Genomic DNA, 18,987 nt, shown 5'->3' on the forward strand with positions numbered 1-18,987 from the left:
ACACTAGTTGATGTCATCACTTGTAGAACTATCGATTGGCTGGAAGACAGACTGTATATTATATTCTTTTTATTATTATTAATGGTAAGTCTCTCATAATTTGGCCTGGGCAGTGACTGTTTAAATAGGTCAAGTTTAAAATCTATTATAAGCGTGGCAAATGGTTGCATATATACCGAAATTAGCATACAATTTGACCTTAACAGAAATCTGTGAAATGATCATGCACGCCCAAAATCAGGTGACACAGTTTAGATTCTGTTTGAGCAAGTGAACAGAAAAAAAAGATTTTGACTTTTATTTGGCTTGTGATTTGACTGATCGGTTGATAGTCTTTGGTTTTCATTATTTGTTATCATTATTTTTTCATTTACAGAGTTGGAAACTACTACCTTACTGACATGCCAGATATAAATCTAAATGTAGGAATAATGTGACTTTTGTTCTTGTTATCTAATCCGAAAGGTTGCTGGAAGTGAGGAGCGCAGAAGAACTTTAACCCCTCTTGCCCTGAGAGAGCGCTACAGCGCTCTGAACGAGCCTGGAGGAGGTGAGTCATCCACCGCCTGATCCTCATCCCTCTCCGGATATAAACGCGGCGGAGATGGACATTGAATGTTGCACTGCCCTTTTTACCCAAAACCCTCTGCTTCCTACTCTCTATTTTCCCTTATCTGTCTTGGGTGTACGCATGGCACACAGACCGAGCCTTGGATGCAATGCACTGCTCCTCAGTATGACCCAGACTTGCAGACTTGCAGTGCAGTTGAAGCGAATCTGGCTGAATGTGCGACCAAAACACGAGCAAAGATTTCCCAAAATGGCTCCATGGCACTTGGCTAAATAGCCTCTTCTTCTTTCCTCAGTGTCCTGGTAGCTATGACAACCAATGAATGACTAATGTGATTGGTTTTGCATGGCGCTGGTGTCTCCACTGCGACCTCCAATGGCATGGCAGCAGATGCTGTTTGCGTTAGCAGCGTAGCTTAGCACTGGAAATGAGCAGGAACTCGCAGTGGAGCTAGACAGAGGAGCCCTGATACTGGCCTGTGGTTAATAAACAGATTCAAGATGTCCATTCTGGTCATGTGGCACCGATAGTGGGTGGGATTGAAGGGGAAAGGCCTTTTCTGTCTATCAAATACACAGCGCTGCTACATTGCACATCAGTCCCTCTGTAACAGTTTCTGAATGCTACTTTGATTGCTGGGACTAGCACTGGAATGATATTGTAACAGCGTCTGGCACATATGATGTGCTGACCACAAGGATTAACTGGACAAAAACATTGTTGTCCTGGAACTGATTATTTCCTTCAACAGAGCAGTGCCTTTGTCAAGGTAAGTATTCTAGGAATACAAAAAAATATAATACTTATTACTTGTACTTATTACTTTTTACCTGCTAAGTTCAAAACACTGACAGCTACTTTTACACATGTATATGTATTATGGCCCAATAGGTAGGTAGAGGTGGCAACGGCTAAACAAAGGGCATATGATGACTTGTATGCTATGTTGGAAAGTAAGGAGGGAGAGAATGATTTATACAGGTTGGCAAAACAGAGAGATAGAGATGGGAAAGACGTCCAGCAGGTTCGGGTGATTAAGGATAGAGAGGGGCATGTGTTGACAGGTGCCACCGAAGTAATGCGAAGATGGAAAGAGCACTTTGAAGATCTAATGAATGAGGGAAATGAAAGAGAGCAAAGGGTAGAAGAGGTGACTAATGTGAACCATGAAGTAGCAGAGAATAGTAAAGATGAAGTGAGGGGGGCATTGAAGAGGATGAAGAATGGAAACGCAGTTGGTCCCGATGATATACCTGTGGAGGTATGGAAGTGTCTAGGAGAGGAGGGAGTAGAGTTTCTGGTTAGATTATTCAACAGGATCTTAGAGAGTGAGGGGATGCCTGAGGAATGGAGAAGAAGTGTGATGGTGCCCATTTTTAAGAATAAGGGAGATTTAAGAATGCTGGTAGAGAAATACAGAGAAGGTCAGAGGGAGCTGCATTGTGCCTTTGAGGTGAGGTGTGCTGTAGGTGTGACAGAGAAGTTCAAGGTGGAGGTGGGTCTACATCAGGGTGCTGCTTTGAGTCCCTTCTTGTTTGTGGTGGTGATGGACAGACTGACTAATGAGGTTAGACAGGAATCTCTATGGACTATGATGTTTGCAGATGACGTGATCTGTGGTGAGAGCAGAGACCAGGTGGAGGAAAAGCTCGAGAGGTGGAGATATGCTCTAGAAAGGAGAGGAATGACGGTTAGTCGCAGCAAGACAGAATATATGTGTGTGAATGAGAGGAACCCAAGTGGAACCATGAGGCTACAGGGAGTGGAGATAAAGAAGGTGGAGGATTTGAAGTATTTAGGGTCAACAGTCCACAGCAGTGGAGATTGTGGAAAAGAGGTGAAGAAACGTGTTCAAGCTGGTTGGAATGGGTGGAGAATGATAAAAGAGAGTGATAAAAGAGTATCAGCCAGAATGAAAGGAACGATAAACAAGACAGTGGTGAGACCAGCGATGCTGTATGGTCTAGAGACAGTGGCACAGAGGAAAAGACAGGAAGCAGAGCTGAAGGTAGCAGAGAAGAAGATGTTGAGGTTCTCTTTGGGAGTGACGAAGATGGATAGGATCAGGAAAGAGTCAATCAGAGGAACAGCACATGTTAAATGTTTTGGAGACAAGGTCAGAGAGGCCAGAATGAGATGGTTTGGTCATGTACAGAGGAGGGATAGTGAGTATATTGGTAGAAGGATGCTGGGGTTGGAACTGCCAGGCAGGAGCTCTAGAGGAGGACCAAAGAGAAGGTTTATGGATGTAGTGAAAGAGGACATGAAGTTAGTTGGTGTGAGAGAGGGAGATACAGAGAACAGGGTTAGATGGAGGTTGATTCGCTGTAGTGATCCCTGAAGGGAGCAGCCGAAACGAGAAGAAGAAGATGTATTATGGCCCAATAGAGTCAGAGCTACAGTTTCCTCAGCTCAGTAGAGCTACTCATACTTTTTCTTGGAATGCAGTCTTTTTCAGTTTTCAGTTTTAGGTGTTCCTTAACGTAGTGTTTTTGTCTCTTCAGCCACAGTTAATGCCATGGAGAGGACAGAGATCAAAATTAACATCATATCTGAACAGCTGGGTTTGAGTTGGGCAGGTTAGTCACTTATAATATTGTATGTGTCTTTCTTTCCTCCTCTTCTTCGTGTGTATTTATTCACCTGCTTGCTCTCCTCTTCGCAGAGTTGGCACGAGAGCTTCACTTTGGTGTGGACGACATCAACAGGATCCGTGTGGAAAATCCCAACTCTCTGCTGGACCAGAGCTCTGCTCTGCTCAACCTGTGGGTGAGCAGAGAAGGCAAGAGGGCCAAGAGTAAGTGCAACATTGTCCCCGAGGCCGGTTTCACAGTGGATATGTGTACAGTGTCTGATCTAATAACTAGGGCTCTTCAGTATGAAGCCGTGCATCTGTCTGTGCTGCCCTTTTAAAAATATCCATCATAAAATGAATTGAATCAAGGAACTGAAATGCTATAGTGCTTTTACTTAGAAATAGGAGCACCATGTGTTGTTTGTTATAGATACGAGGGATTTAGGTGTTGAAACTGATAAGACTGATAATACACAAGAGGTCTGTCCCCAAAAAGAAAAGCACGGCGTGCTGATGCGCAGCGCACAGGCTGTCGAAGTTAGTCTTTAGCTGCCTAAATAATTTAAGGCAGCTCCTTTGTGTAAGTATTAGTGAAAATGTGTGACATCTAATGTGAGACTGCAGATTTAAACAAACAGAGGACTCCCATATTCACTATCATGCAAATGAGAGAACTATGGTGGCCTTTGCATACCAGAAAAGATGGAAATACACTTTCACAACTCTCTCTACCATTTCCTTTTTCTCTTACATCTGTCTAATTTATGTATGAGACAAGCCATTTACGTTATTGCGTGTGTAATAAGCTTCTGCTTCAAAATGCAAAGCTTAAGTCCATTCAGACTGCTGTTGGCTGAAGATAGCAGCCTCCATAAAGCAAGGCCCTTACCTTAAGTCCATATAAAAGGCTTATTCAAAGGCTACAAAAGGGTTTCTGCCAATCAACCCTCCTAAATTTTAATCTCAGGTCCTTGGAGTATTTTTTTCACCACTGCAAATAAACAGCTACAAATCACAGATGTTTAACTTCCCATCTTTCCAGAATTTGCTTCTTTATCTCCTTCTGCACTCTGTCTCCCCCTCTCTTTTACCGTTGCTGTGTTCCCATCTCAGTGGAGAGTCTTTACGCCGCACTGAGGAACATTGACCGTGCGGACATCGTGACGTCTCTTGAGGGTCAGGCTCCGCAGCCAGCACCCGGTTCTTTAGAGGAGGGAGCATGTCGACTCAGCAACCGTGACTCCACGCTGCTGTCGCCGAGTGTCATCAATGGTAAGACGCACTTAAACACGTCGCAAACCACACACACATCATGCCTTGTTCAAACCAGTATGTTGATCAGCGGTCAGTGGATTTTACCTTTAAAAGAAAGTGATTTCATATATTCAACCATATAAATATGTGACATTTTATGAATTGTCTCCGCTCTCAGTAAGAGAAAGGATGAGTGAGAATACTTAGTCATCAGTGTATAGGGGCAGATATAAAGCTCATTATTTCATATTATTTGATTATTTTTAGTTGATCTGTAAGGATCAGAAGATAAGATCATTACAGATTACACCCAGATTATTTTGGTCAGTCAAAATAATTCTATTTGAGTAAGTATTTGAGCGAATGAAGCCATATTTACTCAAACAGAACTAGTGGTCATCACATGCAAGTAAAGACAACACTATATGTTGCCTTGAGTGTGGGTAACAGCATTTTTACCTTGTTTCTGTTGCTCCACAAGAGATCACGGACACAAGGCCACCGCGCCTAGTGCACAAGCCACAAGTTATTAGACCCCCGTTTTTCAGAAGGGGTAAGTTGAAGGGGCTGCATGGTGGTTTGCTACTCATGTAAACAAAAGCAGTGAGGATGCTGATGATGATGATGGAGCTCAAATCATGTTTTAATAAGGTCTGAGGAATGGTGTCATTCGCTCACCATGAACCACCAGCCTTTTGCAGCATGCACCGAGGGCACTGTGGCATAAATCATGTTTTTTCTTTTTTTTTCGGTTTCGTTTTTTCACTTCATATTTGAGCCCTGAACATGATGGTTCTTATTCTTCTTTTACAAATATGAGAAATGAGGATATAACCCCCATTCACTCTTACTAACAGGGATTTTAGAAGTAAATCATACTTTTTAACACGTTAATCATGTTAATCAAACATGTTTAGTTTACATGTTGGGTGTATTTGTTGCTGTGTGAGGGTGTGCACACATGCACGCACGTGTACTCATGCACATATGTGTGTGTATACGTGTGTGCGTGTGTGTGTGCCTGGGATGGATACACAAAGGTAACAAAAGTACACAGATGTGCTCTGGGCCTTCATACCTTGTTTCTATTCCTTCCTCTTTCTTTCTTTCTTGCTGTCTTTCTTCCTCTTTCTTTGCCTGAGAACCAAACACAATCTCATGCTTGAGTAACGGCAGATAATAGTTTACATTCTTTACATTCAACAGACTTCTATGTTTACATAGACATAAAAAACAGTTATCCGTGTACGGAATAAGCCATTTTGACATGTACAGAGCTGTCTAACTGTCCGCCAATAAGATTATAAAAGGCAGTTGTCACTGCTCTCTCTCAGATATGTCTCCTCTGCTTCGAACTCACTTTGAATGGAAGTTTATGAGAAAATTATCCTTTAATCTCTCTTGTTTTATAACATCAGCAAATATTTGCCTGAAGAATTAAGGGTTTCAATGTCAATTTTGTAATTTATGTCTCGATAAAGAAGTCAGCCAGTCAGTCATCATCTACCGCTTTATCCTCCACCAGAGGGTCGTGGGGGGTGCTGTGCCAATCTCAGCTACAGTTAATACTGTAAATGATAAAGCACAGCATGTGAGTGGACACCATGTATGATTGACAGCTGGCGTTGTCATCCATCAACATGGCGCCTGTCAAATCATGAATCTCAAAACATTCAAAAGAGATTATTATGGGTGAAGGGTGAGAACTGGATGCCAGGGAAATGGAAGAAATGTGACTTCCATTTCTCTTTATTAGTACACAATGTATATTTATATAAATGGCGAGCGAGCAAGAGGACATTAAAATCAATCAAAGCAAATTTAATTTACTGCCTATTACTACAACACGGAGGTTTTTTATAAAGCAAACTAAATGTAAGAACATGAGAAAACTGTGTCACCTCCAGCCCGACCAGTGTTTTTTCTTCTTATCAGTTTTGGAAGGATAAACAGTTAAAATAAAAGTACTTTGGTAGACATACTTTTGAGGGCTGCTATTTGTTTCTCTAAAAGACTGCATTACCCACAATGCTCTACGAGCAAGTCAACATTGGCATAACCACCCCTCTCGATCGGAATGAAATGTATTCTGAATTCAAATTGTCGTCTTTACCTTGAACATTTTTACCCTATCGTTAAGTGAGTGCAGCGTCTTTGCAACCTTGGAATTCTGCCTTTTTTTCAAGACAAAATCTCTTTCTCTGTCTCTCTCACTCTCTTTCGCTCTCACTCTGTCTCCATTTCTCCCTCCTTCTGTCAGTCTCTGTCTTTCTAAACCTATGACATGTCATATCTGCTGCCCAGCCGCCCTGCTCCTTCCTCCCTCCTCCCTTCTCTTGCTCTTCTTCCTCACAGCTCTACCTGTCCGACCTCTGACCTCATATGACCTCATGTTGACCTCTGGGCCTCCTCTTCTCTTGTCATCTTATTTACCCCGCGTTCCTCCCACGTTCAGTTGAGCGTGGACCCTCTCCTCCTCTCTCAAACCAGCTCTGTGTGTGTGTTTGTGTACTAAGGTTTGTGCATGTGCATGCTGCATGCTTTGCTGTTTGTATGTGTGTGTGTGAGAGAGGATATTTTAGACTATCTTTTAAAAAAGCTAAAGAAAGCAACTGAATTTATATATAAAAGTTGAAAATAATTATTCTCAGAACTAGCTAAGAAGATGTTTGTCTGTACTGTGTAATGTATGTGTGAGTGTGCACTTTCTTGTATGAAATAAAATTTGCTATTTTTGATTATTACATCGTTATGTGCATGGCATGCTTTCAATGTACAACTTTTCTTCACAGTGTAAAATGTTTTTTCTCTTCACTGGGTGTAATTAAGTCTTGTTTTACATGCTATATTAACAAAAACAACAACACAAAATATGTTTCCTTTCTTGTAAAATAAGTGGTGTGTTAGTTTTTAATGCTACACTATAACAAATAACCAGCTGCCTAGCTCATAATATTGTTCAAAGCACAATGTTGCTGTGATGTTGTGTCTTCGTTCATGGGCGAAATATGTCATTTTGAATTATTAGATTCAGAAAATATTGTGGGTTTGTATTTAATGATGCTCCACATTTACAGCTATAAATTCAAACGTTTTAAGGATTTTAATTAAACCATTTTTGCCCAAGTCTGATGACAGACTCACTGATGACATTATCTGGATGTTGTTTGCCAGCAGGGATGATAATGTGGGGTGTGTTTGTGTCATTATATGTGTATATTTAAGTGTCCCCTGTGAGACAAAAATTGTGTGTCATCATTTGTATGTAAATATGAGTGAAGTATTGTCTGTGTGTGTGTGTGTGTGTGTGTAAGTGTGTGTACAGTGAAGTGAATAGCGTGCTGTGCAGTGTGTCTGTCCGTGGTTGGTGTGTATTTTTGACAAACTGTGGAGTGTATTTGTGTCTCACTACGTCCTGTGCGTTTCACACACTTGTGTGAATGTGTGTTTTGTGTGTGTTTGTGTTTAAATGGCGGGAGTGAAGGGAAAGGTTAACCCAGATTCATCCTAACACTCATTCTAATCTCGACTCATTACTTCAACCCTGTTCAACTCATTCTGACGCCACCTCCCATCATCCTGGCCCTGTACCATCCCAGAAACACACACACATGCCGACCCACACTATCGCCCATAAACTCTGAGCCACATTTAACAACACAATAAAAACTCATTAATGCTTGATATTGTTGTCTTAAGCTGCAATAAATATTAATAACTATTAAAATATGTTAGAAGTCGTCAGAATAGTTGAGGAATACTTTGGTAACTTGTTTCACACAGTATTTATATTAAATTACAATCACATTTTGGATATTTATAGGTAATTTATTAAAAATACACACGTTAGTTTGTGTGTTCAGAATATGAATTGAAGTATTTAAAAGTTTAGGTTGAAAATTGACAGTATCATGTTACTTTATTGTTTTGTTTCTCTACAGTATTTTTTTGTCATATTAAAAGATAGATATATCTCCAGAGGTTAAAAACTAATACTGTATTGGTGGTTTTGTGAAATATTGAATTTTGCAAAAGCAAATACATTGTCTACCGTTATATAATTTAGATTAATCCAGAAAATACTGTAAATTAAATGACTGAAGTTACATTTGAAGTCTAAGCTCACAATGAACCTTGGATTCTTCTTCAATATCAGTGAATTTAATTAACCTGAAAGCAGTTTATTTTACAGTATTCAGAAAAATGTCTAAATTAAAAATCTTCCACATTTTCCTAAATCTTTCACAAATATCACCTACGAAAATCTTTACATCACTTTGTTTACCTTGTCAATTTAACATACATATTTGAACTTAAGTTGGAAATGAAACTATGAATGACCTCAATTCTTTTTGGGAATAATAGAACTCTCAATTGTCCTTATACTGTGTGTTTCTTTATTGTCATGGTAACACAAACAATAACTATCTTTAATAACTAAACTATCTTCTTAGATATATATTATTTTTAATTAACCAACAAATATTATATCCCTTATCATTTAAGTTCATTCACGTATACTGTATAAATCAACATCTAGTCCTCCTTGTTAATATTAAGTAATACATAGGCCTACTTCAGCTTTTATATTGGTTTTGTTTTGTTTTAAATCATACCATCATATTTCAGTCAAGACTATAAAAGGGGACCAGACACAAATCAAATAAACATGACACTTTGTTTAATGTGTCTGCGTTTCTGTATGAGTGTGAGCGAGCACATGCAGTGATCGCAGAGAGCGGATGCTTGGTATGCACACAAATGAAAGCATGACTGATGTGCAGCTGCAGGAAAGTGTGTGAGAGCAACAGTAACTTTCAGCATTTTCCTCCACAGAATCTGTGACATGCCACCGACTCCCACCCAGGGAGTTCTGCCACGGGTTGGAACGATAATAGAGGTGTTTGTGTAAAAGCTTTGATCTTTGTATCACAGCAGCTAAATTTCTTGTTCAAAACAAGATAGACTGAATACTTAATAAACTCAATTTGTGATCATAACACAAATCTTTGGAAATCTATATCGTGCCAGCCCCATCAGCACATACAATTCCTACTGACTCACCTGTTTCCTTCTCTTATCAAGAGAAACCACTATGCAGTATACAGTATATGATCTGTATATGCACTTTATGGAGGCAAAGTCTGCATCGTTCACCTCACAGTGGATGAAAAACCACAACCCTTTTCCCCACACTTCACTTTTACTGCTGTGTTCCAATGTCAGTAGCATAATCAAACCCAAAAACCGATGGAAATCAGTCAATGTCCTGACAAGAAGCTGAGTGTTATTCTATTCTACCCTTTAAAGCAACACTAAGTAATGGTTTTCATACCCAGCAAGGTCAAGAGTGAATTAAAGATATATTAAATAAATAGTCTTTTGTGTGGAGAAACCAGTCAGAAAAAACATTATTTTCCTGTGTCTGTATAGATGCTCACTCATCCAGGTTGTAGTTTTTGAGAAGTAATTCAATCAGAATCAACAATTCCCATGATCCCACGCTGCCTCCTGACACCATCAAACTACTGTAGGTTGTTTTGATTGACAGGAATAACATACTCGACTGTGTTTTCAACTTTTCAGGGCAAGGTGTGCAGTCACACTATTAATTAAAGTACCACTTTGCACAAACAAGACGTGAGCTTTGCAATCCGAAACCTTTGCTTTTTATAGTTTTTCAACCTCCTCCTCCTCTACCAAAACAAAAGCGAAGGCAAAGAGATTGGCATCTGCTCAAATTCATCGCCTTTCATATTTCAAAATGAGTTTGCCCAGTTGTGCACGCAGGCCACCAACATGAGCTTCTCCCTGCTTTTTCCAGAGTGTTTTTCCCGTTAATTTCCCTGGTGTGGGATCTAATAAAGTTGAATCTAATCCAGGAGCAACTGTGCCTGTCGCAGCACATCTCTCCGTGATCTGCCCCTTAGAAAGCAATCACAACAAAAACAGGAAACTAAAAATACCGAGAGTAAGGCATCCTTCTCACTGTCAATGGCACCCCCAACGTGGCAGTGACATCAACGCATTCTCCAGCAGTCTGTGTGGCAGCTTCTTTTATAGATCTCTGTAGAAACCTGTAGAAAAACTGAACCTTTGACCCTGAAGAGGGCGCTGCTGTTTAGCAAAATTACATAGTGTTGCTTTAAAGTGGAAATATATATATTGACATGCATTAATTGAGGGTCTTGGAATAAGAATATAGTAATATATTAGTATATTGGGACAGAGCTGAGACCCACTGTTTCCCTGACAACCTGGAGAAACAGTTGACCCACCACCTCCCCGTCCTCTCCCTGGCTGTGCCTGCGTGGTGTTAGTCTTTCTTTTGTCTCGCCTCTGTCATCCCTCCAGGTTACGGGCTGGTGCAGGAGGAGCTTCTGTCCCCGGCCTCCATGCAGTACAGCTTGCCCTCTCCTCTGGGCGCGGAGCCGTACTGGCAGGAAGTGTCCAGCCTCGAGTGTGCGCCCATTGCCACCACAGAGGAAGACACGTTAATGGAGATGTCAGATGTTCAGGTGTGGCCAGCAGGGGTCAGTCCCTCGCTGGTTACAGTGGAGGACTCGTCATTGGATGGCAGCAGTCGGGCCGACGACTCGGAGGGCGCCACGCTCTCCCTCCCCTACAGCTTGGGTCGCCCGAGCAGCGGAGCCAGCGGGGCCAGCGGCTCCATCATGGAGCTGGAGGAGGAGGAGGAGGATGAGGAGGAGGAAGGAGAGGTTGAGGATGAGGAGGCGCCACAGGAGCTGGTGGGTGCACTGGCAGAAAGGGACAGGGTGAGGGCAAGTGGCGCTGTCCCAAAGGTCAATCTGAATGGCCAGCTGGGAGGTCAGAGGTTGGACGGGAGGAGAGGGGACGCCTTTGCGGCAGGAGGAGGAACAAAAGGAGGAGGTGAAAGGCTGGGTTCAGTGGAAGGGATTTCTGTTGTTGCAGGCCAGCAGGTGTATGCCCAGAGGTGTGAGGTGTCAGGGCTGAGTCGGGCCACAGAACACAACGGAGACAACCGGTATGTCAACTTTAAAGCGATAGTTGAAGTTTATTGAAGTGTTATTGTCCGAGGTACTGACTCATAATTGGTGTTGCCGAGCTGTGCGAGCAGGCCTGCTCTCACTGACAACATGGCTGCCAGCAGAGTCATCTTGGAACTTCTAGGATAGTTAAGATTAGAATAAGCATGTTATATGTACTGAGACAAGGGCTTCATTTTCTACAACAACCCAAACTGCCAGAGTGTGTTCCATATTTTATAGTGGAGGCTTACAATGACATCCTTTCTGGTAAATGGTAAGGCCACTGTAGTTCCCTAAAGCACTGAGCAGAGGAGTCATCCATTTTTTACAGTCTGCCGTCTCATAATTCTTACCCTCTGGACCTTATATTATATTTTAGCTAACCACCTTTTGCTGTTCAACAGCCCTTTGTGACTGGAAACTGAAGGTTTTAAACACTCACCAAAGTCCATAGAGGAACAACGGTATTTTTAGCTCTTGAGGACACAGGAGTTGCTGATCAGCTGCTCGTTTACTAAGTCTGTGTCACTTAGTATTAGAAACAAAGTATTTCAAACACCAAAGTAAATAAATAATTTGTCTGATCTCACTAATGCAGGCAGCAGTACAGCAACAACTCCTGTGTGCCCTGCTGAAAAATCACTGACCAGATACCATTGATTTCAGTGGTTGAAATCAGTGTTTCCTTGTGTCTTCACTGGCAGACATGTTTTCACTGAGACCGAGCATGTCTTACGCTTGTTCTAGGTGCACGTGACCAGCAGGGGCTGCACACAGTTAAGGCATCATTGACTATGTATCAATACCAAACCAAACTGTAGTCAAATGTCCAAATGGACACCATGTGTCATGTGTTAATCCTTGTTCTTCCTCCTTCCACTCCTTTTCCGTTATCGCTATTTTTCTTCACAGGGTGGTGGGAGGTGGAGCATTTCAACCCTATCTACCTGACAAGGACTCCCTGCAGAGCTGGGTCGGCTCAGTGTCACCAGGACGTGACACCGGCGGGCCGGGTCTGCGTGTGGCTCAGGAGGCGCTACTGACTCCGGTGTGTGACACGGGTTACTCTCATGTGCTGCGTGGACACACACAGCCCTTTGGCAAGGGGCTGGGCTTCTCTCACCAGGAGGCGGGCCAACATACTTGGGAGCAGAGGCGGGTCCAGGTCAGGTTGCTACGCCAACCACCCGCCGCTTCCTGTGCCTGAAGGAGGAACATTTTTTGTCCATCCTGTTTTTTATCTTTTTTTGAATGATCAGATGAGAAGACATTCAGTTTGTTTTGTTTTTACTCATCAGCAAAACATTTTAGCCTCACTTAACAACCGTCATCAAAATTGATTATTTTGATGGAGTCACAGAATCAGACCAGAATAATGTGTTGCATGGTGCAACACATGGGGAATTTCTGCGATGACGGATAATTTCTGCTTTTGTTTACATCCTGATTTCAAACTACTTTGATGCCAATACCAGTTTTAAGGTTTTATATTTATATTCAAATTATGTTTCTTCATTACAGAGAGGGGAGAAGGAGGACTATGCTGCTGCTGAGACACCGTTTGCTGATGAACATGGAACCACGCTCGCTAGAAGGGTAAATTTGTAGTGTTACATTTACATGCCATAGTTTCACACAGAAACACTGTAAACTCATTGTGAATCAGTCGCTTAGCCCAGTGCAAGAGAGTTTCAAATTAACCACCAGTGTTGGTGATTATCAGATACTATTATATCAGTTACTGAAGTCTGTATGTTCCTGAAATTATCCTGAGGGTAAATAAGTGAGAATTCAAGCTTCTCCTTTCAGCTCTCATAGTCTCTCGATAAAATCTAAAGCCTGGTTTATACATTGACGACTTAGTTGAGTGGAAAACAGGGGCACATGAGACCAAGGTGGACAATCTATGGAATGGAATAATCATGAGCACAACAGAGAGTGTTTTGTTCCAACATTTGAAGACGAACATCACATGACATGAGAGAAAATCTCACCGGTACATGATAGGAGAGGAAATGTTCTGCCCATTTTTCTCAAGTCAAATGATGGGGCATAAATCAAGTTTGAGTGAATTCATGTGAGAACATGACAGGAAAAGCGCCAGATAATTCACAGTGAGCGCAGGCTTAAAACTCTATACTCTATTTTTTGTTGTATTCTCTAAACTCTTATAACTCCACCTGTACCTGGATGTCCCAGATGTTCTCCCACTTTCTCTAATGTCTTTGACCCAGAAAATCTTCCACTACGTTCATCATGGGTGAACTGCAAACCCCACAAAATGTTGCCGCCTAAATTTTCCTTACATTTTCTGCAGTTTATGTCTGAAAACAATCTTGAACCATGAAATAGACAATATTTCTAAACACTGATCCGGAAAATATATGATGAAAAACTGTGGTGTGTAACTTTTGAATAAAACCAAATATCTGTCAGGCCTATCAGCTCCACACTCTATCTGGTTTTCTCAGTATAGTGAGTTTCTCAGATTCAGGTGTATACACACAAACACTCCATCAGTCAGGTCGGATAGATTGCTTTACTAACCAAACAAAGGCAGAATAATGATCATCAACATCAACAAAACTGCAGCTTTAACAATGTTTGTTTTGTTTTCCAGGACAGGAAAGCCACTGCCAAAACATCCTCATCAAAAACACAACCAGACCGCAGACGAAAATGAGCAACAGAGAGGAGAGGAAGACTCTGACAGAGACTAAAAAAAGTGCAAACTACAAAAACAACAAACACAAGAATCATCCTCAACCTGTGACCATACAGAATCACAAAAGAAAAAAAGGAGGGGGAGGAAAAAAGAGGAGTTCAACGTGTAGTTTTATAAGATTTGTAAAGAAAAATGTCGACTAGACTAAGGCATGATTTTTTTCTACAAAAAAAACAAAACAAAACATAAATGTCAGTAAAAATAACCAAGAAGAAAAAAAAAAGCAACAAAAAGTGCTTCCTGTGAACTGTAATCGCATGATGACTGCTGGTGCATGCCCTTTGACTCTTTCAACTGTCATTATCTACAAACTGAAGGGGTACAAGGTTCGGTGACTGACTCACGTGTGGGTCATGGGCCGTTTTCAGGACCTAATTCCCGTCCAAGCGGAGTGGATTGTGTCAGCGAGTTGAGTCCCGTAAACACAACAGCCAAAAAAAAAAAGAGTCCCTCAACGGATGGATCTGTATACAGTTACGCCTCTGCTGAGCCTTCCAAACACTTCTCTCACTGGACCCTTTCCCCTGTTACTCTCTGTGTGATATATGCACTCTATGCTACGTGGACATGTGTCAGATTGTGTATGTGTGCGTATGTGTGCGTGTTTTCTTCTCTAACCGCATGTGTTTCTTGCTTCTGATGTGGCGCTGAGCCCCGCCCCCCCCATGATTGGCTTACTTGGCCCTGTGATGTCACGGCGCAATCAGCGCCGGAGTGAGAAAAGCCGCCGTGCTTCCTCCGCTCGTGAGTGTTCCTGTCTGTGTGTCCTTTTTGGTTCTCTTTTGTCGAAACAACGCTCGCTTTCTTGGTAAAACCTTTTTCTTTCTTCAGGGCACGCGTCCGCCTCACTTTTTCGGCTTTGTTTGCCGTGGACACATGGTTTTCAGACACGTGGAATGTTTTCGTCAGAAAGCAGCCGATGATGCTTGATTGTACTGTGCAGCAGCTCTGTCACACAAAGATCAAGTTTTCTCTCCCTCGTGACGTTTTCTGCCTTCATCCACCGGTTCCTCCCAGTAGCGCACGCCATTTTGATGCACATCCTTTATCAGTAGCCTCAATCAATATGCAGTAAAATCACAGGGCATCTCCATCTGCATCTGTCATGTATGAAAACTTTGTGAGCTCCCTACTTTTTCTCCGCAACGGGTGTAGCACCTTTGCCGCGTCCAATTTGTTTTGGTTCCTTCATTTGAAACTTTAAAGTGAACGAAGTGGAGAAGGATCTGATTTGAAGGATTTCTGGCAACATCATGCAGCATGCATGAGTGTGATTGTGAAAGGATTAGGTAGCACTGTGAACGTCTTACTAACACTGACCCCAGACTCGTGAACTGTGAAGACACACTCACACACACAACAGAGAAAAAAAAAGCATATAGACAGACAAAAGCACACCCACAAGCACATGAATATTATGTAATTATATATCATTGCCTGGTCAGATGGCTCAGATAGTTTTTTTGGAGTATGTCACAGCAATAATACCAAACGAAGAGTACACAGTAGAGTGGAAGCTGAGTAGTTTTGTTCATCTACAGTATAAAAAAGGCTTTGTTGCAGAAAAGAATGGGTTAAAATGATGAAATCCCATCTTGGTAGCGGTATGGGAAGGATTTTCAACATATAACGTAGCAAATCATAAACCAGGACGTGTCAATGTACATATGTTACCCTGCTGCTGCTGCTGCTCAGAGGTGAAAACCAACACACTCTTGTTTTATTTTTTTCTGTGTACTTTTAAGTTTTAGTCGATGTTAACCGCCAGATCTTTTCCTCTCTGTATGCAGAAAACTGAAGGCAGCACCACAGCATGTGAAGGAGGTGACATCATCGTAGCACACACACACTTCCTGCAAAACAAAAACGAAACGTGTATCCCATAAGTACTGTAAATGCTACTGTAGCCTGAATGAGTGAGACACCGAAACTGATGAATGAATGAACACCAAACACATGATATGAATGCACACAATATTTTTCATCAGATACAGTATATTGCACATGTTTTAATCACATATCACACATTTTCCACTGTTATTCCACTCAGGTTTTCAGTTCTGCTCGGCCAGAATCAAAATGTTTTTAAGTTTCCTCTCGGGGGAGGAGGGAAGAGCGCGAGACACAAAAAATGAATCAAGCTGGGGGGGCGTTTTTGGGGAGGGGGAGATGGGGGTGTTTGTTGGTTCATGTATGACGAGTTTGTGTGCACATGTGTGTCTGTGAGAGTGGGAGTTATTGGATTCAAATACCAAAAAAAATGGTCATTAAACACGTTGCGTTCAGCTTCAGGGGGCAGCAAAGGGACACTTGTTTTTAACAGTAATGAACAAAACCAAAATGGTATTAGTGAAGCATTCCAGGGTTCCCACAGGTCCTTGAAAGTTTGTTCATTTAAAAACAAAAGTTTTTGAAAATTGCCATTAATAGACATGGGTAATTGAAAGTGCTTGAAAGAAGTTAAGTTGACGCAAGACCATGCAGAGAAATGAGTGAGTACAAGTGAAATGGTAATTCCAAGATCTCGTGTCTCACCAAAGAAAGTTAAAAAAGACTGACTTTGACCAAGATCCCAAGGATGCAGAGCGTGCTGCAAATCAATAAAAGCAGCCCTCCCATCTTAACCTGTGTTAGCACATTTAGTCCTGGAAAGTCCTTGAAGTTGACATCAACCAAGGTGTGGGAACCCTGGCGTTCACTCCAACTACAAACAAGCACACCTAGTAGTTGTAACAAGTAGAGATAGTGTCCCTGCAAGACAAAACAGCAGCTCCGACAGTGTTTTTATTTCAGTAATTATTCAATTTAAACACTTTATCTCATAAAGTCCATACTGGTTATTCAGTACAGTCACTTAAGTGACACATTCTCCTTTATTCGTTATCTTGTTCTGGTGTGAGCACAAGAAAGAAGCTGAATTTTTGGCATTTTAAAGAAAAGACCATATGACTAGAGCTTTGTATTTAAAGGTCCAGTGTGTAGGAATTAGTGACATCTAAGGTGAGACTGTTGGGGAACTATGGTGGCCTTCGCATACCAGAAAGGACGTCTTTCACAACTCCCTGACATTTCGTTCTTGGCTGTTTTACGCATTGTGAGCTGTTCTTTGTTTATGTTTTTTAAAAAAGCATCCTTACATGCTCCTGTAGAAAGCAATACCCTCGTCTGTTGGGCGTAACTGTTTTTGCTTAATTTATTCTCGTGCTAATTCTCTATATTCTCCTTGTTTTAGTCATTCTTATTTCATAGATTTTGTATTACATAGTTTAAATTTTTAAAGCAGTTGAACACATATTCAAACATACTTATGTGTCATATATTGACTTTCTGCCCATTTTAAATGTTACGCACTGGACCTTTAAGACATTATACTTAAGAATTAACCCTATTTTTGTATTTAAATGACTTTGATTTGAAGCCGCCCTTCTAAATTGATGTCTCTGTGTGAGACGGTGTTATTGAATCAGGCGGTCAGACACTGGTGACAGTCTTTAGTCTTCCCAAGGAAAACTTCCAATCAGCCTTCAGATTTAAAAATGTTTCCCGACATCAAACTGGAGGCCATTCTAAATTTTAAATAAACGTGTCTTAACGCCATCTCATTTGTCATTACCACCAAATCCATCAAAATGTAAGTATAACTTACATATTTTTCAAGCATTATCCTCATGTTTACTGCTAAAAAGATTATTTACAGATTTGCAAACCAGGAGTCATCTACATTGGTTTTATGTCCGGATATAATTTGAACGTGCATTGTCCGTGATCCTGTATGTTGCACTGTATGAAAAATCACTATTTTTATGTTTCATGGATATCATGTAAGGGTGCGTGAGTGTGTGTGTGTGAGTGAGATCATGCTTGGTTTTACACTTACTTCGGATCCGGGGGGAGGGGTAAGAAAAGCAAAGATTTTTACCCGGCGTGTGACTCGAGAGGACATGTAACCCTGCAACGATGTATTTTAAAAACGAGTATTGTACAATTTTAAGTGTATCGAAAGAATAGGGATCACCTATACTCCTTTTAGTATGGATACATGGCAATGTAAACGCAATATCATATACTCTATCCTAAGGAATGCAACCGCGCACATGCACACACACGTAAAAAAAAGAGAAACGATGTTTTTATGAAAAATATATGTATAAATATATGACAAAATATATTTAATTAGAATGCTATGCACCCTCATAGAGTTGTTATGGATGTTCTTTAAGCATTATGTAGACTAGGCCGACGCCCATCTCATGGGGAATGTAGAGGCTTCGTAGCTATGACCACTTGTTTGCTTTTCTTTTGTATCGTCCCTGGTCGAGAGGAGAGTTAAACCGTGAACATGTATACAAGCCTTTCAATCAGAGTCGTTCTGACATGAAGATATGTATAGATCATCTTACCCCGTTACACCAGCTCAAACCATTTACAAGGATTAATAAACAAAGATGTGACAAACGAGCAAACGTCGTGCCTTGTTTTGTGTGCGAAGAGACAAAATATGTGCTGCCTTTGTTCATTTCTCCTCTTCATTTTACAGGTTTTGTGCAGTTTCGCGAAAAAAGGTACAGCGTGTTTGCAACATTTATTGGTGAAGTTACATGTTGCTGTTGAATATCCCTCACTTGTGTTGGAGAAAACTCAAATGATGTTAAATTTGTCCACCGTGGGCTACTGCGAGAACATGGTGGTCCATTCTGGGGTAATGAAAAAATTATGGCCAAATTTTACACATTTGACCTTTTAAATATCTAAATAGTGATTATCTTAAGTTATTTGATTTTAATTTGTAGTTAAAGATTGCTCATTTAGTGCATATCTGTTCTGTGGAAATGCATGTTTGTTATTTATTATC

The 18,987-nt window shown here is 41.2% G+C and overlaps 1 protein-coding gene across 7 annotated transcripts in view; it reads left to right on the forward strand.

The window, feature by feature from the left end:
• LOC122787049 (ankyrin-1-like) overlaps window positions 1-18,593 on the forward strand; it is a 68,629-nt gene extending 50,036 nt beyond the window's left edge. For 2 of the 7 annotated variants that reach the window (XM_044053600.1, XM_044053601.1), the window contains 8 exons: window positions 466-550; window positions 3,076-3,150; window positions 3,237-3,368; window positions 4,260-4,418; window positions 10,755-11,406; window positions 12,323-12,458; window positions 12,932-13,006; window positions 14,031-18,593. In XM_044053600.1, coding sequence (XP_043909535.1) covers window positions 466-550; window positions 3,076-3,150; window positions 3,237-3,368; window positions 4,260-4,418; window positions 10,755-11,406; window positions 12,323-12,458; window positions 12,932-13,006; window positions 14,031-14,093 — 1,377 coding nt within the window. In that variant the 3' untranslated portion in view covers window positions 14,094-18,593. Of the gene's footprint in view, window positions 1-465; window positions 551-3,075; window positions 3,151-3,236; window positions 3,369-4,259; window positions 4,954-6,755; window positions 6,919-9,236; window positions 11,407-12,322; window positions 12,459-12,931; window positions 13,007-14,030 lie in introns of those variants that run through there. The other 5 variants (XR_006362537.1, XM_044053602.1, XR_006362538.1 and 2 more) reach the window with 5 other exon arrangements.
• The last annotated feature ends 394 nt before the right edge of the window (window positions 18,594-18,987 follow it).

The sequence above is a fragment of the Solea senegalensis genome, linkage group LG21 (genome assembly GCF_019176455.1).
Source record: "Solea senegalensis isolate Sse05_10M linkage group LG21, IFAPA_SoseM_1, whole genome shotgun sequence".
NCBI lineage: Eukaryota > Metazoa > Chordata > Actinopteri > Pleuronectiformes > Soleidae > Solea > Solea senegalensis.